Source organism: Eriocheir sinensis, chromosome 23 (assembly GCF_024679095.1).
Source record: "Eriocheir sinensis breed Jianghai 21 chromosome 23, ASM2467909v1, whole genome shotgun sequence".
NCBI classification, from domain to species: Eukaryota; Metazoa; Arthropoda; class Malacostraca; order Decapoda; family Varunidae; genus Eriocheir; species Eriocheir sinensis.
Window position 1 is genome coordinate 16,904,935 of NC_066531.1, and position 27,663 is coordinate 16,932,597.

Sequence of the window (27,663 nt, forward strand, 5' to 3'; positions counted from 1 at the left end):
CAGCCATTTCCTTTTCATAGGAGTCAATATCGTAAACTTTCCTTGCAATTACAGCCATTTCTTCTTTATAGGAGTATTATCATAAACGTTCCTTGCAATTACAGCCATTTCCTCTTTATAGGAGTAAATATCATAAACTCTCCTTGCAAGTGCAGCCATTTCCTTTATAGAGTCAATATCATAAACCCTCCTTGCAATTGCAGCCATTTCCTCTTTATAGGAGTCAATATCATACCAGGGCTGCTGAGGTTTATATTTTTTTCTAACATAGTGTAGGGCATACGAGGATCTCTAAAAATCCTCTCTCTGTCTCTCTCGATAAAAAGGGGACTCCTTTATGGTGCGATGATACGCAGCATTATAGGCCAGGGTGACTGCAAGTAAGTAACATTATCTCCCAAACGGACACATTTCCTAGAACCATTGTCCTCAAAATGTTAACAACGGTATAATTTGCGCGCTTTATTATTCCATTTCCACTTGTATGGTAAGCCGTTATTTTCGCGTGTCGCATAGGTATCTTCTAATTTATCTCCTGCATCACGGAATTAACGAACTCTGAACCTTGATCTGTAACAACTGTCTGAGGAACACCGTGTACACAAACAACATCCATGTACAGTCGACGACAGAGAGTAGTGTCACGGTTTTCAGAATGTTTAGCCTGGTGGCGGTATCTGGCAACTATACCACGGTGGCGCATTCACTGGTGATGTTAGTGACGCGCATCAGTGTGTACAGTGTGTGTGTGACCGTGAAATTATAATATTGTATAATATTATATTATATTATAATATAATGTAGTTAGAAATATACCATATTACATGAAATCAATTTAGAAATGCGATAATGAATGTCTTCTACATGATGATGATGTTATGCCGGACGTATTACTTGGGTTCCGTGTCGCCGTCACAAGACTCCGTGGGAGGGAGATATGTAAACACTTCGCACAACTTCTGTAGTTTAATATTCTTCCTTAGTAGTACACTTCACTCGACTCTTCACTGGCCACTAGCTTACTATGACTCGGACTTGACTCTCTCGCCCTCTTCTCCTATATATATATCCAGAACAGTACAGTCTAGAATGTTACAGTATATTTTAGATCATACAAGAACATGTAGCAAAAATATATGCGAGTTGGCAACACTTCCCACCTGGCGTCTGGCCGCGCCCCGCGGGGCGCGGACGGCTCGCCTTGCTCCCCGCCCCCCTGCTCGCTCCTCCCGTAGCCTTCTAGAGGCCCATGGACGCCGGGGGAAGCTTCCAGCACAACACTATCCCCCCCTCTTAATTGTGATCGTCCCGATCACGCACTTAACTATATACAAACATAAGATAATTAATCAAAAACATAATAATCGTCGTATCGCTGTGGACGCCTGCGTTGTCTCTGTCTTCTGTTCGCTGCCTCCTGCGCGTCTGTCTCCTGGTGCGCCTCGTCGTCGTCCGCTTCTTGGGGTGTCCCTGGAACATCTGCCGAAGCCGGGAGGTTATCTCCCTCGGCTGAAAGGTCCAGAAGGCTTATGTCGTCGTCGACCTCCTCTTGGTCCTGGACGTCCCTTACGTTTTCGCCGGCTGCTGGGTGTCTGTAGTTGTTCCAGGTGTAGTTTCCCGGACCGCGGTACCTCCATAGGCGGCTGACGTGGACAACTTTCGGCTTGGTCCTTTCCGTTCTCCGGATTCGGTAAGTCACGTCGGAGAGGCGTTCTAGCACAGTATAAGGGCCTTCCCAGGGGTTCTGTAACTTCGGAGACTGTCCTTTCTTCCTCTGCGGGTTGTAAAACCAGACTTGGTCTCCTTCCTTGAAGTCAACGTGGCTTGCCCTCATATTGTAACCGCACTTCATGGCCTCCCCGGAGAACTTCAAGGCACCACGGACTTGATGGTGCACCTCTTCCAGCCGTTCCTCTAGTTGACGGGCAAAACTGGAGGCGTCCCTTGGAAGACTTTCCCCAGGAGGCCTTCCTGTCAGTAGGTCCACCGGCAATCGCAGCTCACGTCAAACATCAGCTTTGCCGGTGAATACCCCGTAGTCTCGTGGACGGCAGACCTGTAGGCCATGTGGAGCGCAGGCAGCTTCTGATCCCATGAAGACTGATCACTGTTGCACTGCTTGGCCAACTCCTGGCCCAACGTCCAATTAAACCTCTCCACCATTCCATCTGACTGGGAGTGCAGAGGGTGGTCCGGGTCTTCTTGATACCCAGGAGCTTGCAACACTCAGCAAGGACTGTTGACTCAAAATTCCTTCCCTGATCGGAATGGAGCTCGTTAGGCACACCGAAGCGACAGAAGAACTCCTCCACCAATATCTTAGCGATGGTAGTGCCTTCCTGGTCAGGGATGGCGTTGGCTTCCGGCCACTTGGTGAAGTAATCCATTGTGACGCAGATGTACCTATTTCCGTTCGTCGTCAGAGGCAAGGGTCCTGCTATATCCACTGCCACCCGTTCATTGGGGCTCCAACCTGGTATAGTTGCAATGGGGCACGGTGACGCTTCTGGGGCCCTTCTTTGCACAGCACACCTTACACGCGTGACACCATTCTTCCACGTCCTTCCTCATGCCAACCCAGTAGAACCTTTGGCGCAGGCGACTCAGTGTCTTCTTTACCCCAAGGTGTCCGCTGGTGATGCTGTCGTACATTTCTTTCAAGACTCCTTCCCGGGACTTCATAGGTAGCACCGTGGACCAGTAGTGGTCAAGACCATCATGAGAGACCCAGCGTCGCTGCAACACCCCGTTGCCCATCCGAAGAGTGTCACACTGAGTCCATTAATTCTTGGTGGTAGGGCTTTCTCTCGAGATTACTTCCCACCCAGGTCGCGTTGACGATTGACTCAGCCAATCCATAATTGGTCTCAGATCTCGGTCCTCCTGCTGCAGTTTTCCCAAGTCTTCCCATGGCACTTCCGCTGTCTGTTCCACTGTAGTGCGGCGGCACATATTCTGGACGCTTTCCCTCTGGAGGCAATGTTGACACTCAAGCCTCGATGATGACGTATTGGACCGACTGGTTAAGTGTACAGCGTCTGTTGGTTGTAACGAACCCATGCAGTGAGCTTCTTGGTGGCACCAAAGGAAGTCATCATTAAGGCAGCATTGTACTTCCAGATCTTTCTTCTAAAGTTTTTGGCTTGTGGGCTGTTCTCTGTCAGCAGCTTCTGCAGGATCACTGGCGGTGCCTCAAGGGCCTCCAACTTGACTTTTCCTCCAGTGCAGCACATGACTGGAGCTTCTCTTGGCCACTTCTTAGCTCTGCATTGGGAGCAAACTGTGTCCATCTTGCCAATGCAGACCTTTGGGCTGCTGTTGTAGTCCTTCTTGATGGCATAGGAGAAGGCCCATTTGAATCAGGTGATGCCCTTTGTATTTGCTCTCTTTTGACGTTCAGCTTCCAGGCGTAACCTTTGCTGTTCCAAGGTTTCTTCTGCTCTCCTTTGACGATGTGCATCTGCATTCTCCAGCCTTGTGTCTGCACGTTGTTCATCTGTTGCCCTTGCTCTGGTTCTTTGGTGGTGCAACCTATCCGCTTCTTGGCGGTTTTGTCTCTGCTGGTCAGACAGTGATGCCCTTGCTTCAGAATTGTAGAGTCTGAGAGCCTCCAAACGATGAGCACGGTCTGCCTCAGTTTCTCCATCCCGTCTTTGCCGCTTACTGCGAGCCTGAGAAGTTAATTTGCCAATGGAGGGACGTTCTGGAGGCATTGTGGAGGTAAGGATGAATCTACATGCAAAAGGAAAAAAAATAAAAATAATAGGTACTACTTTTGCCATTTTTAATAATAAAATAGGTGAAAATATAAAAAAAATGAAATTAAACAAAATTTGATACTATTGTGTGGCAAAAAAACAACAACTTTTGGCAAATTACTAAATTGACATAAAATACTTAAAGTAGTAATTTAAACCAAAATAACAAAATAAAATGTGACCTTACCATTAGGTGTAGCTGGAGGTTTGATGAAGCTGAGGATTCGTAAATGACTGTGAAAAGGGATTTAAATATTCGATGTGAAAATGAAGGGTTAAAATGAAACGGAAAATAACTCTTAAAACAAAGAAATCAACGTGAAAAGGAAGAGTTAAGCCGTTTGAAACGGAAATTTTGGAAAACGTCGTTTTGGGGATTGTTTTTTCTTTTGCACTGAACATAACTCGGCTGAGTCCCTCTTTGTCCGCAACCTCCGCCGCTCCGGCATCAGCAGAAAACGCCGATGGACCCAACGTTTGGACCATTTTTGATAGTTTTATTAAATAACTTCAAAAAATTGTATATTAATGTCCTCATATTATGTGCCATGATTACTCGGGAGCATAGTACGCTTCAAAAACATATAAAGCCTATATCTGTAGCTATCACCGTTTGGTCGTCTATAAAGGACATACAGACGGACGTGAGTCGACTTTATATTGCCCAATTCCACGTTTTTGGGAGCTAGGATGGCTAGGACTTGATGTAGTGCTCGCAGCTATTACAGTAGTCATCACAGCTATGAGGGTAGTCATCACAACTATTACAGTAGTCATGCTGCTAGATTATTTGAAGTAACAGCTTGCAGGTGCCCTGAATTCCAGTACTGTGCCTGTCCTCGACAGAAGAAAGTCCCCAAAATAGAACAAGAATTTGTAGAGGACCAAATAAATGAACGTAAAATGTTCATTGGAGGAGTGAACAAACGAACAACTGAAGCCATTAGGAAAAGAGAAGAAAGAAGAAATCAATATGCTGCAAGACCATCAGCCAGTTGCAAGCATCAGGATGTCTTGTTCAAAGTGATACCTCGTCCTCAAATTTGACTGACTCGGAAGATGAATACACCCCTTCCAAGTACCAGCTCCATCATAGAAAACCAAAAGAAGGTGGAGCTGTGGGACAACAATGAAGAGATGAAAAAGAAAAAAAATAGAGAACAAAAACGTATGTTCTCTTCTTTCCATGAGGTTTGTGACTGGGTTGGACTGTCTGACCGTGGTGCTGCATTACTATCTAGTGCAATCCTTGAAGATTTAGGGGTTATTACAAAAGAGGATCCTTCCAAAGTCATAGATAGGAACAAAGTACGGAGATCGAGGCAATCAAACGGACAACATTTGACAAAGGATGCACATGGGAAAGTATAAGTTGCAGGCATCTACTTTGATGGAAGGAAAGAAACTCTTACTACGGAGAAGATTGGAAATAGAGACTATAGGAGAAAGGTAATTGAAGAGCATATTGCTATAGCGGCTGAACCAGGTTCAGAATATCTAGGCCATTATTAACCTGCCACTGGTTCTGCAAAGAGTAATAGAAAAGAATTTCCACGGAAAACGTACTGGCGATTGGATGTGATGGACTACTGTAAATACTGGGAATAAATCTGGGGTGATTTGTCAAGTCGAGAAAAGCCTTGCCCACTCAGTTCATTGGTTCATCTGTCAGGTCCATGGCAATGAGCTGTCACTACGTCACCTTTTTGAAAAACTCGATGGTAAAACAAGTGGGCCACATGGCTTCGCAGGACCAATTGGGAAAAGCAATCTCTAATGGGACTGTTCCTGACACACTGTCAAGGAGAAATCCAGGAAATTTAAACCACTCCAGATGGCTCACAACAGCCAATAGGATTCTCCGCCTGTAAGTTGGTACACAACATCCTTCAGAACAACGTAAAACACTTTTTTTTACAACAAAGGAGACAGCTCAATGACACAAAAAAAGGAAACAATAATAAAAAAAAACGCTACTCGCTGCTCCTAAAAAAAGAATCAAAAGAGGTGGCCGAAAGAGTGGTCAATTTCGGGAGAAGAGGTGTCCTGATACCCTCCTCTTGAAAGAGTTCAAGTCGTAGGCAGGAGAAAATACAGGTGAAGGAAGGCTGTTCCAAAGTTTACCAGCGTGAGGGATGAAAGAGTGAAGAGGTTGGTTAACTCTTGCATAGGGAAAGCATGAGTAGAAAGTCGTGTGCAGCGGGGCCGCGGAAGGGGGGGAGGCATGCAGTTAGCAAGTTCAGAAGAGCATTCAGCGTGAAAATATCGATAGAAGATAGAAAGAGAGGCAACATCACGACGGAATTTATGAAGTAGAAAACTATCAGTAGGAGGAGGAGAGCTGATGAGACGAAGAGCCTTAGACTCCACTCTGTCCAGAAGAGCTGTGTGAGTGGAGCCCACACACACACACACACGTGAGATGCACACTCCATACGAGGGCGGACAAGGCCCCTGTATATGGATGGCAACTGTGCGGGGGAGAAGAACAGAACGCCCAACCTCGAGGAAGCTGATTTAGCGAGAGAGGAGATACGAAGTTTCCAGTTGAGATTTAGAGTTAAGGATAGACCGAGAATATCTAGTGTTGAAGAAGGTGACGGCTGAGTGTTGTTGATGAATAGGGGATTGGTGTCTGAAAGATTGTGTCGAGCTGATAGGTGGAAAATTGAGTTTTGAGGCATTGAAGGACACAAGGTTCCTTCTATCCCAATCGAAAATGATAGCAAAGTCTGAGGTTAAGCGTTCTGCAGCCTCCAGTCTGGAGTCGTGTACTTCCTGTTGGGATGGCCTTCTAATGAAAGAAGTTGAATAATGCAAAGTGGAGTCGTCGGCGTATGAGTGGGCAGGACAGTTTGTTATGGAAAGAAGATCATTGATGAATAACAGGAAGAGAGTGAGTGATAGGACAGAGACTTGTGGAACACCACTGTTGATAGGTTTAGGGGAAGAACAGTGACCGTCTACCACAGCAGAGATAGAACGGGCGGAAAGGAAACTGGAGATAAAGGAACAGAGAGCATGATAGAATCCGAAAGAGGGTAGTTTAGAAAGCATAGACCTGTGCCAGACTCTATCGAAGGCTTTCGATATGTCTGGCGCAACCGAGAAAGTTTCACCGAAACGGCTAAGAGAGGATGACCAAGAGTCAGTTAAGAGAGCAAGAAGATCGGCAGTAGAATACCCTTGCGGAACCCATACTGGCGATCAGATAGAAGGTTGGAAGTGTAAAGGTGCTTTTGAATATTCCGGTTAAGGATTGATTCAAAAGCTTTAGATAGACATGAAAGTAAAGCTATAGGGCGGTAGTTTTAGGGATTGGAGCGGTGTGCCTTCTTAGGCACAGGCTGTACAAAGGTATACTTCCAGCAGGAAGGGAAGGTAGATGTTGATAGGCAGAGACGAAAGACTTTGACCAGGAAGGGTGACAGCACGGAAGCACAGTTTTTAAGGACAATAGGAGGCACTCCATCAGGTCCATAAGTCTTCTGAGAGTTGAGGCTAGAGAGGGCATATAAAACATCATTATGAAGAAACTTAATAACAGGCATAAAGGAGTCAGAGGGGGTATGAGTAGGAGGAATATGCCCAGAATCGTCCAGGGTGGAGTTGTTACAGAATGTTTGAGCGAAGAGTTCAGCCTTAGAGATAGATGAGACAGAAGTGCTCGTGTAAGGGTTAAGGAGAGGAGGGAAAGAGGAAGAAGTGAAATTGGTGGATATATTTTTGGCTAGGTGCCAGAAGCAAGGGAAGAAATAGATAAATCAAGGTGTTGACATTTTCTGTTGATGAAAGAGGTTTTGGTAAGTTGGAGAATAGATTTGGCACGATTCCGGGCTGCAATGTAAAGTTTGTGATTAGTAGGAGTGCGAAGGCTCTGGAACCTTTTGTGAGCTGCCTGTCTATCTTTAATGGCACGAGAACAAGCATGGTTAAACCAAGACTTTTTAGCATGAGGAGTAGAGAAAGAACGTAGGATGTATGCCTCAATTCCAGAGACAATCACCTCTGTGATGCGCTGGGAACACACAGAGGGGTCTCTCTCCTGGAAGCAGTAATAATTCCACGGGAAATCGGAAAAGTACATCCTCAGGACGTCCCACCGAGCTGAGGCAAAATGCCAGAAGCATCGCCTCTTTGGTGGGTCCAGAGGATGAACAGGAGCGACAGGACAGGATACATAAATAAGGTCGTGATCGGAGGAGCCCAACGGAGAGAACAGTTTGACAGAGTAAGCAGAAGGGTTAGAGGTAAGGAAGAGGTTTAGTATGTTGGGCGTGTCTCCAAGACGGTCAGAAATACGTGTAGGGTGCTGAACCAACTGCTCTAGGTCGTTGAGGAGGGCAAAGTTGTAGACTTATTCACCAGGCTGGTCAGTGAAAGAGGATGAAAGCCAAAGCTGGTGGTGAACATTGAATCAGTGAAGGGAGAGTGGGTCAAGATGTGCTCCACTTTAGAGTTCAAGTAGTCAAAGAATTTTACATAGATAGCAGAGTTGGGTGAGAGATAAACAGCACAGATGTAGTTAGTAATAGTATGACAATGAAGTCTTAGCCAGATGGTGGAAAATTCAGAAGAGTCAAGGTCGTAGGCACGAGAGCAAGTTATGTCGTTGCGCACGTAGGCGCAGCATCCACCTTTGGATTGAAATTTAGGATAGAGATAGTAGGAGGGAACAAAGTAGAGGTTGCTGTCAGCAGCCTCAGAAACCTGTGTTTCGGTGAGGAAGAGAAGGTGAGGTTTAGAGGAGGAGAGATGGTGCTCCACAGAATGAAAATTAGTATCCTACATATCATGAATATGAAATATAAGTACTTAGCTACAAAATAACATATACAAGAGGTCGTTGTGGTTAATGCTGTCCATATGTTTGTCAACAAATGATGGACGATGGACTGACGGAGTGGATCATCCGTGCCGAGCGGCCGCTATTTCGCTGACGTCATTTTGAGGTCATTATTAACGTCGACGGATCCGTCAAAACGGAATAGTGGGAACCTCGCCTTACTCATTTCCCTCACCTCCTTCCTTTTCCTCCATCCCCTCCTTTCCTCCCTTATTTTTCTCTCCTCACCTTCCTTTACTTACACCTCTCTCCCTCATATCACCTCCCTTACTCCTTACCCCCTCCATCCCTCCTTTCCTCCTTTATTCTCTCTCTCCTCCTTTCACTCCATCCCTCCTTTCTCTCCCTCTCCTCCCTTCTCTTCTCTTCCATCTTCTCTCCTCCCTTACTCTTTCTCTACCTCTCTTTCCTTTTCCTCATCTCCTCCTTCCCAGTTCCCACCTCCCTAATCCCTTACATTCTCTCCTCTCCTCCCTTACTTTTCTCAGTCACGTTGTTTTGTTTAGAGGTGAGCCAGTACCGCCCCCCGTCCCACTTTGACCCGTTCTATTGTTATATATTTCCATTATTTATATTCCCCTTCCTTCTGTTTCCTCCATTCCTTCTTTCCTCTTCTTTGTTCTTCTGTAATTCTCCTTTATCACACTTCTCATATTACTGTTACTTTAATTATTATTATTATTATTGTTATTATTATTATTGTTATTATTATTATTATTATTATTATTATTATTATTATTATTATTATTATTATTATTATTACTATAGGAGAAGAAGAAGAAGAAAAAAACTATTAAAACAAGAACAAGAAAAAAACGACCTCTATCTGTGGAAAAGGATTATAATTGGTTTCATGCACTTAATTAATATTCCTTCCTTTACTGTTTTCTATTATCATATTACGAGTCTTATCATTTTCTCCACTGCATGAATATTGCACACATGTTTATTGTATTAACTGAAAATCACACAGTATGCGCTAACCACTCTTGCAGGAAGGCTGTTACAGTGGCGGACGACTCAATTCGAGGAAGGAAGGAAGGAGGGAGGGAGGGAGGAGGGCGAAAGCAATTTATTCTCTTCTTTATTCTTTGTTCAAAATCTCATAATAGAAGGGTGTCGATCCAGTGCAGATGTAGCTAACAGATGTGGCGTAGAGGACCTGGAAACAGTTTCTTTTTTCCTTTTTTATATATGACCTAAAGCGCCGGCAGGCTTTTTTTTATTCGGGGTCTAATGGTGGGCCCGAGCCCGTTATGGCGCAGACAATTGTTTATAGTGGCGCAATTATTATTGGCTCATGCTGTCCCCCGGAGATCTTTCTTGACTTCACTTGCATAGCATCTTCTAGAGTCCGGGTTGGTGGGTAGTCTTCAGGACAGCATGTGAGTAGTCTTAGGCCCCTCGGCGGTGACTGAAGAATCCCAGGTGGTTAGCGGCGGATTCTAACCCTCATCATCATCAAACCTCCGAATGCAGGGGCCGGCACTAGCCACTCCGCCACCACCTCAGAAACATGGAAACATGGAAATGCAGGCAACATAAAGCCTATTGGCTCATTACGAGGTTGCCGGCTTTGGTGATTTAATCTGCTCGACAGCCACTTGGGGCCTGGGGAGCAGATGAAAGCACCTCGATATTGAGGAGCAGATGAAAGCACCTCGATATTGAGGAGCAGATGAAAGCACCTCAATATTCAGTTTACTCCCGACGCAGCGAAGTGAAGGTCGATTCTATATTTGAAGGAGTTGATAGTATTCGCATTTACTACTTCTGAAGGAAGATTGTTCCAGTGACGGATGACTCGGTTTGAAAAGAAACTCCTTCCGATGGGAAAGACTCCGATGGTTTGGACATCTGAAGAGAGCAGGGGAGGATACAGTGCTGGGAGTTGTGGAGAGATTAGCAAGACAGGGTATCTAGTGCAGCTAGATGTGGCTAAAAGATGTGGAGTAGAGAACCTGGAAACAGTGCTCAGAAGGGAGACTCCTATAGTTCGGACATGTGAAAAGCAGGGGAGGATACAGTGCTGGGAGTTTTGAAGAGATTGAAAGTAAAAGGAAGGAGACCAGTTGGTAGACCTAGGAAAAGGTGGAGAAGGTGTATACAGGAAGACTTGGCAGTGATGGGATTGGATGAGCATCAGGCAGAAGACAGAGCAGAATAGAGGAGACCAATAAAGCGTCCAACCGCTCAGGAAGAGTGAAAACGGACGTTAAACGAAATTATGCTGATGATGATGATATATCATAATAGAAGAAGAAAATAACAGAACTAAGAACATTAAGTGACCTTGGATACGTTCAGTTCACTCCCGACGCAGTAAAGTTACTGTCAGTGGAAATGGAGTTGATCGTTTCCGCACTGACTACTTCTGCGGGGAGGCTGTTCCAGTGGCGGACGACTCTGTTCGAGGAAGGAAGTATGGAGGAGGGAGGGATGGGGGCGAGAGTTTTTATTCTTTTCGTTAATCTTATTCTCTCGTTCCATCTCATCCTTCCACATGCTACCTGCCACATATACTTCACTACTCTGTTACTTAACTTTACTTTATGATCATTTCACTTTACTTTCAGATTAAATAAGTTAACTTCCTCTGCATTGCGCCACGTAGGGCTACAGCAGACGCTTTTAAAATTAGGAACAGCAGACGCTTTTAAAATTAGGAACAGCAATCGCTTTTAAGATTAGGAACAGCAGACGCATTATACATTAGGAACAGCTGACACATTATAAATTAGGAACAGCAGACACATTTAAAATTAGGAAGAGTAATCACTTAAATTAACTTGAGAAACAAACAAAGATTAACATGATCCTAAGGGGAATTAAACACCCGTTTATTATATATATACATGTCTGTACATCATCAAGACCCCAAGACCCAGACCAGACATTCCTTTTATCCCAATTGGATATGATAGCAAGGTCTGAGGTTAAGCATTCTGCAGCCTCAGTCTTATAAACTAAAAGAGATTTTTACGACAATTTCAATAATATGATTAATACTGACAAATGTGTCCTATGCGTAGACTATCATATAACATCGTAGACGCCATGACACCAGGTTGCCAGACCTCGATAATTCATACCTCAGTCTCGGGTGCCGCGACGGAAGCCAAGGCTGCAACACAGAGACGGCCTTGGCACAGCACAACTATAACTCTTCCTCCTCATCTCTCTCCTTTCCCTTCCCTCCTCTTCCTCCTCACTCAGGCTTAGTGATGCGGAAGACGAAGACGAGACCCTCCTTGTCACAGAAATAGTTTGGGACGGTGCGCCGCTCCACCTGAAGGAATTATGACCATCATTTCAAATACATGACCTTCTCCCGCTGGCCAGCTCCTGACCATCTCCTTATACCAGTGTCGTGACAGGCGCCCATACAGTGAACAGCCCCGCCAGACAGAAACCTTGATTAGAGTAAATGTTTTCTTGTACCAACGTTGCCAGATAGTTGTACTCAGTCTCTTATATTTACCAACTTCCGACCCCAAAACCGTCTCCTGGGGCTCAATAACTAAATTCATTTATATCTGTCGTTAAAATAGTTAATTCCTGATGTTTCTTGGCAATAGTTAGGTGTCAAAAAACGGTAAATACTATGCTCTGAGTACGATAATCTGGCAACGGTGCTCCCTACCTTCTTCCACTTCCCGTCCGCCTCCAGCTGGTCCATGTAAGGCTCCAGCTTGTCCTTGTAGGAAGGCACGGTCTGTAGGTGCTCATGGCGCATCACGATGATCACGAAGCCTCCTGGAGTACCGGAGAGGAGGAAATAAGTTAATCATTGGGGCATACGCTAGGGGGCGCGTCGTCTTGCCCACCTTAGGAAGACCGCCTCAAGGTTTATTCCATGCAAATCTGAAGTCTCTATGTAGGCTCTTTCCCATCCTAAATTATAAATGGCGAAAAATAACAATGCCTCGGAGTCCCCGCCTGGGGGGAGGGGGGGTACCATAATTTCCCCCAGGGAGGACTCCCATTCTGGCTGCCGACTTGAGAGGTGTCCTGATAACTCTTCGAACCTCCTCCTTATCAATGTCTGCAACATTCGCGGTCTTCGTTTTAATTTTCATTCTGTGGAACACCATCTCTCCTCCTCTAAACCTCACCTTCTCTTCCTCACCGAAACACAGGTTTCTGAGGCTGCTGACAGCAACCTCTACTTTGTTCCCTCCTACTATCTCTATCCTAAATTTCAATCCAAAGGTGGATGCTGCGCCTACGTGCGCAACGACATCACTTGCTCTCGTGCCCACGACCTTGACTCTTCTGAATTTTCCACCATCTGGCTAAGACTTCATTTTCATTCTATTACTAAATATATATGTGCTGTTTATCTATCACCTACCTCTATAAATATGTAAAATTCTTTGAATATTTGAATTCTAAAGTGGAGCACATCTTGACTCACTCTCCCTTCGCTGAAATCTCCATCATGGGAGATTTCAATGTTCACCACCAGCTTTGGCTTTCATCCTCTTTCACACACCAGCCTGGTGAACAAGCCTACAACTTTGCTCTCCTCAACGACCTAGAGCAGTTGGTTCAGCACCCTACACGTATTCCCGACCGTCTTGGAAAGAGGCCCAACATTCTAGACCTCTTCCTTACCTCTAATCATTTTACTTACTCTGTCAAACTGTTCTCTCCGTTGGGCTCCTCCGATCATAACCTTATTTCTGTTTCCTGTCCTATCGTTCCTGTACATCCTCTGGACCCACCGAAGAGGCGATGCTTCTGCCATTTGCTTCAGCTCGGTGGGACGATCTGAGGATGTACTTTCCGATTCCCGTGGAATGATTACTGCTTCCAGGAGAGAGACCCCTCTGTGTGTGCCCAGTGCATCTCAGAGGTGATTGTCTCTGGAATGGAGGCACACATTCCACGTTCTTTCTCTACTCCTCATGCTAAAAAGCCTTGGTTGAATCATGCTTGTTCTCGTGCTGTTAAAGATAGAGAGGCATCTCACAACGCTAACTATGACCTTTACATGTCAGCCCGGAATCGTGCCATATATATTATCCGACTTACCAAAACTTCTTTTATCAATAGAAAATGTCAACACCTTGCTTCTTCTAATTCTTCCCGTGACTTCTGGCATCTAGCCAAAAATATCTCCTTCAATTTCACTTATTCCTCTTTCCCTTCTCTCCTTAACCCTGACGGCAGCACTGCCGTCTCATCTGTCTCTAAGGCTGAACTCTTCGTTCAAACTTTCTGTAAAAACTCAACCCTGGACGATTTTGGGCATATTCCTCCTACTCATCCCCCCTCTGACTCCTTTATGCCCGTTATTAAGATTCTTCCAAATGATGTTTTCTATGCCCTCTCTGGCATCAACTCTCATAAGGCTTATGGACCTGATGGAGTGCCTCCTATTGTCCTTAAAATCTATGCTTCCGTGCTGACACCCTGCCTGGTCAAACTCTTTCGTCTTTGCCTATCAACATCTGCCTTCCCTTCCTGCTGGAAGTATGCCTTTGTACAGCCTGTGCCTAAGAAGGGTGACCGTTCCAATCCCTAAAACTACCGCCCTATAGCTTTACTTTCCTGTCTATCTAAAGCTTTTGAATCAATCATTAACCGGATGATTCAAAAGCACCTTTCCACTTCTAACCTTCTATCTGATCGCCAGTATGGGTTCCACAATGGGCGTTCTACAGGCGATCTTCTTGCTCTCTTAACTAACTCTTGGTCATCCTCTCTTAGCCATATCGAAAGCCTACGATAGAGTCTCTGGCACATGACTTTGCTTACTAAACTACCCTCTTTTGGATTATATCCCTCTCTCTGTTCCTTTATTTTCAGTTTCCTTTCCGGCAGTTGTATCTCTGCGGTGGTAGACGGTCACTGTTCTTCCCCTAAACCTATCAACAGTGGCGTTCCACAGGGCTCTGTCCTATCACCCTCTCTTCTTGTTATTCATCAATGATCTTCTTTCAATAACAAACTTTCCTGTCCACTCATACGCCGACGACTCCACTCTGCATTATTCAACTTCTTTCAATAGAAGGCCATCCCAACAGGAAGTACACGACTCCAGACTGGAGTCTATCATTTCCGATTGTGGTAAAAGAAACCTTGTGTCCTTCAATGCCTCAAAATCTCAATTTCTCCACCTATCAACTCGACACAATCTTCCAAACACCGCTCCCCTCTTCTTCAACAACACTCAGCTGTCACCTTCTTCAACACTAAATATCCTCGGTCTATTCTTAACTCAAAATCTCAACTGGAAACTTCATATCTCCACTCACGCTAATTCAGCTTCCTCGAGGTTGGGCGTTCTGTATCGTCTCCTCCAGTTCTTCTCCCCCGCACAGTTGCTATCTATATACAGGGGCCTTGTCCGCCCTCGTATGGAGTATGCATCTCACGTGTCTCATCACCTCTCCTCTTCCAACTTATAGTTTTCTACCTCTTAAATTCCGTCGCGATGTTGACTCTTTTTATCTTCTCTCGCTATTTTCACGCTGACTGCTCTTCTAACTTGCCTCCTCCCTCCGCGGCCCCTGCACGACTTTCTACTCATGCTAATCCCATACTGTCCAAACACCTTATGAAATATTTAACCAGCATCTTCACTCTTTCATCACTCACGCTGGTAAACTCTGGAACAATCTTCCTTCATCGGTATTTCCTCCGGCCTACGACTTGAACTCTTTCAAGAGGAGAGTATCAGGACACCTCTCCTCCCGAAATTGACCCCTCTTTCGGCCACCTCTTTTGATTTTTTTTTATCAGGAGCAGCAAGTAGCGGGCTTTTTTTTATATTATTGTTTCCTTTTTTGGCGCCATTGAGCTGTCTCCTTTGTTGTAAAAACATTCTCACGCTCACGCACGCACGCACGCACGCACGCACGCTCGCTCACCGTTCTTTGCGACGCGCACCAGGTCGTCGAGGCCACTGAGTGGGATATGACCTTCGCCCATACCACCCGAGGTGACCACCAGGTCGTATGTGTCTGAGAGAGAGAGAGAGAGAGAGAGAGAGAGAGAGAGAGAGAGATGTATAAGAAAAATACGTATATTAATCTTTAAATATGATACAGCAACAATAACAATAATTCCACTCACACAGCTCTCCTGGACAGAGTGGAGTCTAAGGGTCTTCGTCTCATCAGCTCTCCTCCTCTTACTGACAACCTTCTACCTCTTAAATTCCGCCGCTATGTTGCCTCTTTTTCTATCTTCTATCGATATATTCATGATGACTGCTCTTCTGAACATGCTTACTGCAGCCTTCCTCCCTCCCGCGGCCCCGCTGCACACGACTTTCTACTCATGCTCATCCCTATACTATCCAAAACCCTTATGCAAGAGGTAAACTCTGGAACAACCTTCCTTCGTCTGTATTTCCTCCTGCCTATGACTTGACTTATTTCAAGAAGTGTATCAAGACACCTCTCCACTCGAAATTGACCGCTCTTTTGGCTACTCTTTACTTTAATCTTTTATGGGAGCGGCGAGTAGCGGACTTTTTTTTATTTTGTACTCTTGTTGAACTTGAGCCGTGTCCTTTGATGTAAAAAAACAAATCACTAATACCTTTGGGCACGGTGGTGTCCGCTGCCGATAAACTCCAGGAAGTCGTTGGTATAGATGCCAGTCTTCCGTTGCTTCATCATGCCCTCCGACGGGTCCACAGCGTCTATGTGCCTGTGGGAGTGGCTGTAGTAGTTGTAGTAGTAGCAGTATTAGAAGTAGAAGTTATAGCATTAGTAGTAGTTGTTGGGAATCAGTAAATTTACCCTACCCAACAGTTAGGTCACTCGCAAAGTGAATAACACACCCGTCAGACAATCCCAAAGAAACAAGTGCTTACCAGCTATTAGGTGGTGAAGGTATCCAACAAGCACCTCCAGACAGCCGAACAAATAATAATCCTACCGGATCCGTGTAGTAAAAATCTATCTGTCTCAAATAACTGCTGGGGGCACTAAGCTGAGAAGCGGGTTTCAAAAGATACTGTTGTCTCTGAAGTCTCGTTGCCGGGTGTAGTATCCCTCGAGTCAGGTAACAGAAGGCACACTGCGTCCGAGTTAATGGGTGGGCTGCGGTGCCTTGGTCTTTGTGAAGGCCGGTGGTGGAGTGAGAGAAAACCAACCACGTGGGTCTGAAGCGATATTTTGAATTTATCTCGCCAGATGGCGTGGCTTTCCTCTCTGTTTCCATCGGTTAAATTAAATAATCCTTGCTCTTTAATTGTAATTCAGCAAGAACAATTAGTTATTATTTCATGAAAGGAAACACTTCACTATTGTTATTCCTTTCATGGTAAATATGGTTAGTCTTCAGGCAGTGAATAAGTTGATTCTGTTTCGGTTTGGAAACCGATGATCGAAGTATTTAAGTACCCTCCGAGGCTTATTTGAGCTCAGACGATACTCATAGTTGGCTTGAACTGTCGGCCCGATCTGCGAGAGCAGTACCTCTCCCGGTGTTGTGATGTACATGAGAATGTTTCCCTTTCCCTAATGCTGGGAGAAAAGGCGCTCACCCCTGGACATGACGTCATAGGGTATCTGCAGGAGATGGGCATCCTCCATCTCTTGTAGGGTCTCTTCATAGAAAGTTATTTGTATTTCACTAATGCATTTTTAATAAACATTTTATTATATTTTAAACTAGTGCTATATCTGAATGGACCATTTCAAAACTATCTTCCTAATAATATTTATCACCCTTAGATTATTTTAATTATTTGCCTTCCATTTTATTACCCCGGTGCCATATGACCAAGATGTTGCGGCGCCATTAAAGAAACTCTAAATCAATCAATCAATCAATCCCTCTAATCCCAAGCCATTCATAACACCACGCAGTCGTATTATGAATGTATGTAAATTCCATAAATAGATAACGTACAGACTAACAGTGAGACAAAACGTCATGCGCAGGTCATCGCTAGATCTGTAAACAATGGGGGTTTCCCCGGGCCAAGCCACAGGGCTCCATTTTAAGTTAGAGTCGATGGACTATAGTAATGCCGCTCCTACCCGCTCCCAGTTCCCACCCAGCGGCCCTGCCTCTACACAAGCTGCTGTAATTTCCAACACATCGTCTTCATCTCTTGGCGTTGGACTCGTGTTGAGGCTGAGGCACTGGCAGGCAGAAGGCAGTGGACTGGAGGATATTTAAGTATGGTGACCGGACATCCCCCTGTCTGCGGCCCTGCGGCACCCACCTGAAGCCTTCCCGGTGGAGTTCGCGGCCCACGCAGCCCGTCCGGCGGCCACGTCCAGCACCCTGGCCTTGGCTCGCCGCTCCGGGGGTACCCAACGCAGCACCTCCTCCAGCGTGATGGCGGGGCCACGGTACCCGCCTTTCCAGATCATCTAAGGGGACGGGGAAGCGGGTGATTACAGGTGCGTACCCCAGGGGCCGCATCACTTCACTCCCGGACCTCACGGAGTAGTCGCCGGTATAACGCAAAATCATTCCAGCGATACCCCATGATTCTGCGTAGGCACTTGGTACTGAAGGCATCTCTCTCTCTCTCTCTCTCTCTCTCTCTCTCTCTCTCTCTCTCTCTCTCTCTCTCTCTCTCTCTCTCTCTCTCTCTCTCTCTCTCTCTCGCACCACGACCCGGTCTGAAGAACTCCTGGAGAAGTACCGTAGGCTCATCCAGCAGTATAAGTCTAAATCCCCTAACATTTTCATTTCAGGAGTTCTACCACGGACTTGGGCGGAGGGCGACTTTTTCAGTAAGGCCTTCAGCCTAAACAACCGCTTACATACTCTTTGTAGGGAGCTTGACGTGGAGTTCTTAAACGCATGGGACAATTTCTATGGACAAAGTGAGCTCTTCCACAGGGACAGATTGCACCTTTCTCCCATCGGGGCAGCCAGATTCGGAAGGCTCCTCAACGACGCAGTACGTGTCATCCGAGCAAAAAACGAGTCACAGCCACGTCCCCCCACCCCACCCGTGTAAATAGACGCCGTGCATCGCAACAAACCCGTAACCGTGATCCCGCAAGTACCACCACCTCTATTACCAAGCCTCTAGATAACTTAAAAATCCTTAGTTTCAATGCGCGTAGCCTAAGGAACAAATTTGATGAACTGAGATGTCTTGCTCTAACAGAAAATTTTGACATAATTGCTATAACCGAAACATTTATCGACACCACAAATATTGATTTAAGTTCCGAATACAACATAGATGGCTACAGACTCTTCAACAAAGATCGTGTAAACCGTAGAGGCAGTGGCGTCGCCCTTTATGTCAAAAGCTATTTGCAACCCACTAACAAAACACCGGGGAACAGTAACGTTGAACATTTGTGCGTGCGAGTAAACATTGCAAAAGTCAATTTAAATATATCTGTCACCTACAGACCTCCCGGGCAATCACTCGATGACGACCTTGAAATGTACAGCGTCTTAAGGCAGTCACTTAATAACAACGACTCACTGATATTAGGAGACTTTAACCTCCCCCATATCGACTGGGCGACACTGTCAGGTACAGAAGGCGAGTCACATAGAATGCTCGAATTTCTAGAAGAAAATTATCTAAGCTAAATGGTTTCTGAGCCAACTCGACAAAATAATACACTCGACCTTGTTATAACGACCCTCGGTGTTTAATACTAACAGTCTTCCTCTCGCTCCCACCAACACCAGTACTATTGTAAATCTCGAGCATGCATTGCCTAATTTTGAAATAACAACCGATGAAGTCCTTAAAGCTCTCCATTCACTTAAAACAAATAAACGTCCAGGACCCGACAAAGTATATCCTATACTGCTTAAAGAAACAAAGCGAAATACTCTCCTCCCTCACTACCGTATTCAATATGTCCTTGCGACAAGGCATCGTCCCTTCGGATTGGAAAAAGGCTAACGTGACACCGATTTTTAAGAAAGGAGACAAAAAAATACCAGGTAACTACCGACCCATTAGTCTAACTTCAATTGTAGGTAAGCTACTCGAGAGCATAATTAGAGACATATTTTGTGAGTTACCTCGAAAGCCACTCATTAATTGGGGATTCACAACATGTCTTCCGTAACAAAAGATCCTGCCTGTCAAACCTACTGACCTTTTATAACGGTCTCTTCTCAATTTATGACGTAACCAAATCAGTGGACGTAGTCTATCTTGATTTCCAGAAAGCGTTTGATAAAGTCCCACATCATAAATTACTTTATAAATTAAAGCAAATAGGCATTGACGGTCAAGTAAAAAAATGGATCGCGAATTGGTTGAGCAACAGACAACAAAGAGTTGTGATTGACGGATTTAACTCAGAGTGGGCGCCGGTCACTAGTGGCGTCCCTCAGGGCTCGGTTCTTGGCCCAGTGCTCTTCATTATTTACATCAACGACGTGGATGTTGGACTCAATAATCGCATTGGTAAATTTGCAGACGACACAAAGATTGGTAACTCGGTTCTTACTGACGAAGACAGGCAAAGCCTCCAAGAGGATTTGCACAAAATTTCAGCTTGGTCTGATAAATGGGAGATGCCCTTTAACGTAGACAAGTGCCAGGTCCTTCAAGTTGGAACAAAAAATAAGAAGTTCGATTACGAAATACACGGCGTTAAAACTCACAAGCGTTCAGTGCGTTAAGGACCTGGGGATTAAAATCGCGTCAAACCTCAAATTCTCACATCAATGCATCGATGCAGCAAATAAAGCGAACAGAATGTTGGGCTTCATTAAAAGAAACTTTTTATTCAAGAATAAATATGTAATACTTCCGCTATACAATAGTTTAGTCAGACCCCACTTGGAATATGCGGTACAGTTTTGGTCTCCCCACCATGCAAAGGACATTGCTAAACTAGAAGGTGTTCAGCGTCGAGCAACAAAAATGATCCCTTCCTTGCGCAACAAATCTTACGAAGAAAGGCTTTCCACCCTTAACATGTTCTCTCTTGAGAAACGTCGCCTCCGAGGAAAACTGATCGAATGTTTTAAAATACTTAATGGTTTCACGAATGTAGACAGAACAAAATTGTTTATGATCGATGACACTTTGCGAACGAGGAACAATGGCACAAAACTCAAATGTAGACAAGTAAATTCAGACTGCACCAAATTTTTCTTCACCAACGTTGTAGTGCGAGAATGGAATAAGCTCCCACCATCAGTGGTCCAGTGTAACACGATTGACTCCTTTAAAAACAACCTCGACCGTCACTTCCTTGAACTTAATATTAACTAGAGAAGAAAAGCAACGTTTTGGAGCCATCTGATTAATGTAAAATCACTTAGGTTTAAGGACAGACCACCTAGTCTGGACCATGGGGTCTGTGTGGTCTGATTTTATATGTAAATTTATGTAAATCTCTCTCTCTCTCTCTCTCTCTCTCTCTCTCTCTCTCTCTCTCTCTCTCTCTCTCTCTCTCTCTCTCTCTCTCTCTCTCTCTCTCTCTCTCTCTCACCATCTCGTCAGTTCTCGTCGTAGCCGCCATCTCCTCCGGCGTGACCCCCGACCTGTGGACGTTCTCGTTCGCCTTCATTGCCACGTCGCCCCGACTGCCGCCCTCAGACATTATCCTGCAGCAGGGAAGAGACGGGAGAATCACAGGCAGGGCATGACTACAGTACAGTACAATTCCTTTATACATCCTTTATATATTTACGAAGGTAGGTACGGTTTTCTAGCCCTGCGCACTCCTCGCTGATTTGACGGCTGGCTCTCAAGCTCCGCCCACCTCCATGACAGGTGTGGCACGCCTCTCTCTCTCTCTCTCTCTCTCTCTCTCTCTCTCTCTCTCTCTCTCTCTCTCTCTCTCTCTCTCTCTGGAATGGAATAGACTAAGCAATCACATAGTTAGTGCATCGACGATAGCTTGGTTTAGAGTTGACTGTATAGCTACCTTGACGAGGTTGGCTGGTGAGAGTGAGGTGTGGGTGCAGTAAGGCTCTCCGGCTTATTGCACGGCCAGCTGAAGTTGCTCTCTCTCTCTCTCTCTCTCTCTCTCTCTCTCTCTCTCTCTCTCTCTCTCTCTCTCTCTCTCTCTCTCTCTCTCTCTCTCTCTCTCTCTCTCTCTCTCTCTCTCTCTCTCTCTCTCACACACACACACACACCCAGGCTTCACGGTCTAACAGGGCGACAGCTCGAGCCCGCTCAGGCCAGATTCTTTCCGTTGACTAGGGTGGTTACTATCCCCCTTGAGCAAAGGGATGGGGTGTGTGGTGTGTGAATCCTGGCATACCCATAGATCGACGATAAAGAGCACTTGCTCATGTTGGGTGGGTACCTGCTGCTGGCGATTACGAGTCCAACTCGTGATCAGGTCGTGGTGAATTACACACACACACACACACACACACACACACACACACACACACACACACACACACACACTTTACACGTGGCAATTCCTGGCCGGCAATACAGCCGCGACGATCTAGCGGCTAGACCGTCTGGGTGCTCTCGGGAGAAAGTACCTTCACACGTGGGAGGAGCCGCCGGGAGCATCAAGACGTAAACTGCTAGTAAATGCAAGGGCATGAATTCACCCCAGACACCCCAAAAGGCTACTACCATATCTTAAAACCACAATGAGTTTGGTCCATCAGCCTAATATTGTAGAAATACTTTAGTAAACGAGTTTTATCATAAGTAGTATTGATTGATTGACTGATTGTTTATTGTTGCATTTAACAACAAAGGAGAAGGGAGGAACATGCCATCCCAACTCCCAGGCATTACATAGTGTGATTATATAATACACGAAAATAACCGTTCCTTATACCTCCTTCGATATCTCGCAAAGAGATAAACATTACCCGCAATGTTGCTGCCACTCCATCAAAAGTTGTTTTGCGCAGACTCTGCTTCTTGTAGAGCTTATCTTGTGGGTCCCACAAGTGTCGATGCTGTCTCACTTCCTCTAGCAATGCCACCTCGGCCTCCCGGCTCCAAATATTGTTATCTGCATCTGTCATTTCTTGTTTTATTGGCGCCGACATGTTGTTTACCTGGCCGCCAGTCGGCAATACAAGACGGACACGCTCAGCTGCAGAGAACTTGCCGCGAGAAGAGCTCCCAGACCCAGACCCAGACCAAAAATGCTGCCGCGCCTGTATTGCTAGCCGCGAATTGCCAGGTGTAAAGCCGCCTTTAGAGGTGAGGTTCGTGATTTAAATGAGAAGAGATCGCAAGAGAAGAGGAGTTTTTTGGAGAGTAATGGATATGAAAGTGAGAAAGTAGTTCATAGGGTCGAGAGGAAGAAGGGAATAAAACTAACAGAAAAGGAGAAAGGGTGGAAAGTGACATATACGAATATTAATGGAATAGTTTCATCGTAGATAGAATTAACGACTATTTGAGAGACAAAGAACCTGATATTGTGGGGCTGACGGAAACTAAGTTGTGACTCAATTGAGGTGGTGGGGATTGGAGAAGGTGCAAACAACATATGGAGGAGAGACAGAAAGATAAAACAGGGAGGAGGTATGATGTTAATGGTTAAAAAAGGCATTAGGGTGGAGGAGGTAATTGAGGGTGAAGGCTTGACAGAGGTGTTGAAAGTGAAAATTGTGGGTGCTGAAGGAAGAAGGAGGCATTATGTAGTAGGGTATGTGCCCCCATGAACAAGCGTATGGGGTTGCGGGAATATAAACAAATGATACAAGAGACGGTGAGTTGCAAGGATGAAATGTTGAGGGCGTGTGAGAGAATACTTATAATGGGTGATTTCAACTGCATGGAGGTGGAATGGGAGGATTTGCAGACGCAGGGACCAGACGAGTCGTGGAGAGGAAGACTCCTGCAACTGGCAGTGGAACATGTGCTGACTCAGTGGATCAAGGAACATACCAGATTCGGGAAAGAAGGCGAGGCATCAAGACTAGACCTGGTATATATTTAGTAAGGCGCCGGAAATAATAGAAAATCTTAACGTAGATTGTCCAATAGCGAAGAGTGACCATGAGGTTGTGGAATTTGAAGTATCAGAAAAGAAAACGATTGACCGAAAAGAGGATCACAAAATTGGGAGAAGCAACTACTGTGACTTTGTTAGCATGATAACCTTTTTTGAAAATGCAATTTGGAGTGGGCTGTACAAAGCCAAGGGTACACAGTACAAGGAAGCCGAAAATAGATATGTCCCCAAGGTAACCAAAAAGGATGTTGGTAAAAAGGAGTGGTTTAACAAGAGATGCGAGATAGCTAGAAAGAGAAAAGAGGAAGCTTGGATGGGATGGAGGAGACGAAGAAGAATCAACTCGTGGAACGATTTCAAACAAGCAAAGAATGAATATACAAAGATTAGAAGAGAAGAAAAAAGGAAATATGAAAAAAGATATAATCGACAAGTGAAAAGACCAACCCAAACTATTTTATAGACGTGTGAACGGCAAATTAAAGAATAGAGAAAAAATCGATAAACTGAAAATGGATGAAACCACATATGAGGACCCAGCAAAGATGGCAGAGGTGATGAATAACAGCTTCCATAGAATTTTACAAAAGAAGAATTTGTACAACCCCCGGGCCAGGAAAAAAGGAAGGGTTATGCAAGAGATTCAGTTAAGGGTGCAGGTCAAAGAAAGTTTGAACAAACTGGATGTAAGAAAGGCGACGGGGCCGGATGGAGTATCAGGGTGGATCTTGAAAGAATGTAGTGATCAATTTGCAGAGAAACTGCACTCCATAATGAATGCCTCTCTGAGTGAAGGAAAGGTACCACAAGATTGGAAGAGAGCAAATATAGTTCGGTACCGATTTTTAAGGGAGGCAAGAGAGCGGACCCATTAAATTACAGACCGGTATCACTCACTAGTGTGGTTGCGAAGATATGTGAGAGACTGGTTAAAAACAGGCGGTCGGATTTCTTAGAAAGTGAGAAAATTATATCGGATTGCCAGTTTGGATTCAGGAAAGGGAGATCTTGCGTCACCAACTTGTTGTGTTACTACTTAAGTGTGACATATTTAATACAGGAGAGAGAAGGCTGGGCGGATGGAGTGTGCCTGGATTTGAAAAAAAAATCATTTTACATGGTGCCGCACGTGGGCAACCATGGACGTCCATCTTCTGTAACTCGTGGCCCTGATAAACTGTCCACCCGTCATATTCCCCCGTGCCAGCTTTACCAATCCGTCCATGTATTTCACTCTCGGTCTTCATCTCCCTCTGGTTCCCTCCACCATTCCTGTCATTATCAGATTCTCCAGCCCCTCTCTCCTCATTACGTGCCTAAAATATTTCAGTTGTCTCAATCTCACCGCCCCCATCAGCTCCCTCCTCTCTCCCACCATCTCCAATACTTCTTCGTTCGACCTTCTTGCCGTCCACGTGATCTTTATCCTCCTCCTCCACAGCCACATCTCCATCGCCTCCAGCCTATTCAACATCGTCTTTGATATAGTCCAGCTTTCCACACCATATAACATTGTTGACCACACACGAGTTTTTATTAAGCTTTTCCGTATTTTTTATAGAAAACTTTATTTGTCAATAGGTTCCTCATATTGCAAAATGCGGTCTTTGCTATACCTATTCTCCTTTTAATTTCTGTATCACACCTTATATCCTCGGTCACAACACTTCCCAAATAATTAAAGTTGTCTACACTCTCCACCGTTTGACCTCCACATCGCAGCTCCATTCCTGGTATCTGTGCATTCTTTGACATTACCAACCACTTCGTTCTCTATATCTTAATTGTCAAACCTTTGGATTCCCTTTCTTCTTTTACTCGGTTGAGCATTAATTGTATTTTTTTTTCTTTATTGTTTGAGCATGCGTAGAAAGTCGCGTGCAACAAGGCCGCGGGAGGGAGGGAGGGAGGAATGCAGTTAGCAAGTTCAGAAGAGCAGTCAGCATGAAAATATCGATAGAAGATAGAAAGAGAGGCAACATGGCGGCGGAAATTAAGAGGTAGAAGACTATCAGTAAGAGGAGGAGAGGTGTTGAGACGAAGAGCCTTAGACTCCACTCTGTCCAAGAGAGCTGTGTGAGTGGAGCCCCCACACACGTGAGATACATGGTCCATACGAGGGCGGACAATGCCCCTGTATATGGATAGCAACTGTGCGGGGAAGAAGAACTGACGGAGACGATACAGAACACCCAACCTCGAGGAAGATGATTTAGTGAGAGAAGAGATGTGAAGTTTCCAGTTAAGATTTTGAGTTAAGGATAGACCGAGGATGTTTAGTGTTGAAGATGGTGACAGATGAATGTTGTCGAAGAATAGGGGATAGGTGGAGAAATTGGGTTTTTGAGGCATTGGAGGACACAAGGTTCCTTTTACCCCAATTGGAAATGATAGTAAGGTCTGAGGTTAAGCGTTCTGCAGCCTCCAGTCTGGAGTCATGTAATTCCTATTGAGAGGGTCTTCTGTTGAAAGAAGTTGAATAATGCAGAGTGGAGTCATCAGCGTATGAGTGGATATGACAGTTTGATATGGAAAGAAGATCATTGATGAATAACAGGAAGAGAGTGGGTGATAGGACAGAACCCTGTGGAACACCACTGTTAATAGGTTTATGAGAAGAACAGTGACCGTTTACCATAGCAGAGATAGAACGGCCGGAAAGGAAACTGGAGATAAAGGAACAGAGAGAAGGATATAATCCGAAAGAGGGCAGTTTATAAAGCAAAGACTTGTGCCAGACTCTATCGAAGGCTTTCGATATGTCTAGTGCAACTGAGAAAGTTTCACCGACACGGCTAAGAGAGGATGACCAAGAATCAGTTAAGAGAGCAAGAAGATCGCCAGTACAACGGCCCTTGCGGAACCCATACTGGCGATCAGATAGAAGGTTAAAAGTGGAAAGGTTGTTTTGAATCTTCCGGTTAAGGATTGATTCAAAAGCTTTAGATAGAGAGGAAAGTAAAGCTATAGGGCGGTAGTTTGAGGGATTGGAACGGTCACACTTCTTAGGCACAGGCTGTACGAAGGCGTACTTCCAGCAAGAAGGAAAGGTAGATGTTGACAGGCAGAGGCGAAAGAGTTTGACCATGCAGGGTGTCAGCACGGAAGCACAGTTTTTAAGGAGAATAGGAGGTACTCCATCAGGTCCATAAGCCTTCTGAGAGTTGAGGCCAGAGAGGGCATATAAAACATCATTAGGAAAAATCTTAATAACAGGCATAAAGGAGTCGGAGGGAGGATGAGTAAGAGGAATATGCCCAGAATCGTCCAGATTGGAGTTGTTACAGACAGTTTGAGCGAAGAGTTCAGCCTTAGACATAGAAGAGACGGCAGTGCTGTTGTCTGGGTTAAGAAGAGGCGGGAAAGAGGAAGAAGTGAAATTGGAGGAGTAATCATTCCACGGGAAATCGGAAAAGTACATCCTCAGGTCGTCCCACCAAGGTGAAGCAAAATGCCAAAAAAGCATCGCCTCTTCGGTGGGTCCAGAGGGTGTACAGGAGCGATAGGACATAATACAGAAATAAGGTTGTGAACGGAGGAGCCCAACGGAGAGAACAGTTTGACAGAGTAAGCAGAAGGGATAGAGGTAAGGAAGAGGTCTAGTATGTTGGGCCGGTCTCCAAGACGGTCGGGAATACGTGTAGGGTGCTGAACCAACTGCTCTAGGTCATTAAGGAGAGCAAAGTTGTCATGCTGACTGCTCTTCTGAACATGCTAACCGCATGCCTCCCCCACTCCCGCGGCCTCGCCACACACGAATTTCTACTCAAGTTCATCCCTTTACTGCCCAAATCCCTTACTCAAGAGTTAACCAGCATCTTCACTCTTTCATCCCTCACGCTGGTAAACTCTGGAACAATCTTCCTTCATCTGTATTCCCTCCTGCCTACGACTTGAACTCTTTCAAGAGAAGGATACCAGGATACCTCTCCTCCCGAAATTGACCCATTTTTCGGCCACTACTCTAACTCTTTATTGGAGCAGTGAGTAGCGGGCTTTTTTTCACATTTGTTACCTTTTTCATGCCCTTGAACTGACTCCTCTGCTGTAAAAAAAAAAAAGAATTGTAGACCTTGTTCACTATCTCTGATACACTTTACTGCCATATCTTCAACTATTTGCAACATTTATATCGTAACACTCTCGCTTCCTGCTGCCTTTCCTCTCTTAAGGTCTTTCATTGCCCATTTTACTTCAC

At 45.1% G+C, this 27,663-nt stretch overlaps 1 protein-coding gene across 4 annotated transcripts in view; it reads right to left on the minus strand.

Moving 5' to 3' along the window:
• Positions 1-11,727: 11,727 nt before the first annotated feature.
• The window catches only part of LOC127002512 (demethylmenaquinone methyltransferase-like), a 75,316-nt gene continuing 59,380 nt past the window's right edge, over positions 11,728-27,663 (minus strand). Inside the window, exons 5-6 of one of the 4 annotated variants that reach the window (XM_050868570.1) lie at positions 12,248-12,360; positions 11,728-11,893 (exon numbers count right to left, since the gene is read on the minus strand). In XM_050868570.1, coding sequence (XP_050724527.1) covers positions 11,813-11,893; positions 12,248-12,360 — 194 coding nt within the window. In that variant the 3' untranslated portion in view covers positions 11,728-11,812. The other 3 variants (XM_050868568.1, XM_050868569.1, XM_050868567.1) reach the window with 3 other exon arrangements.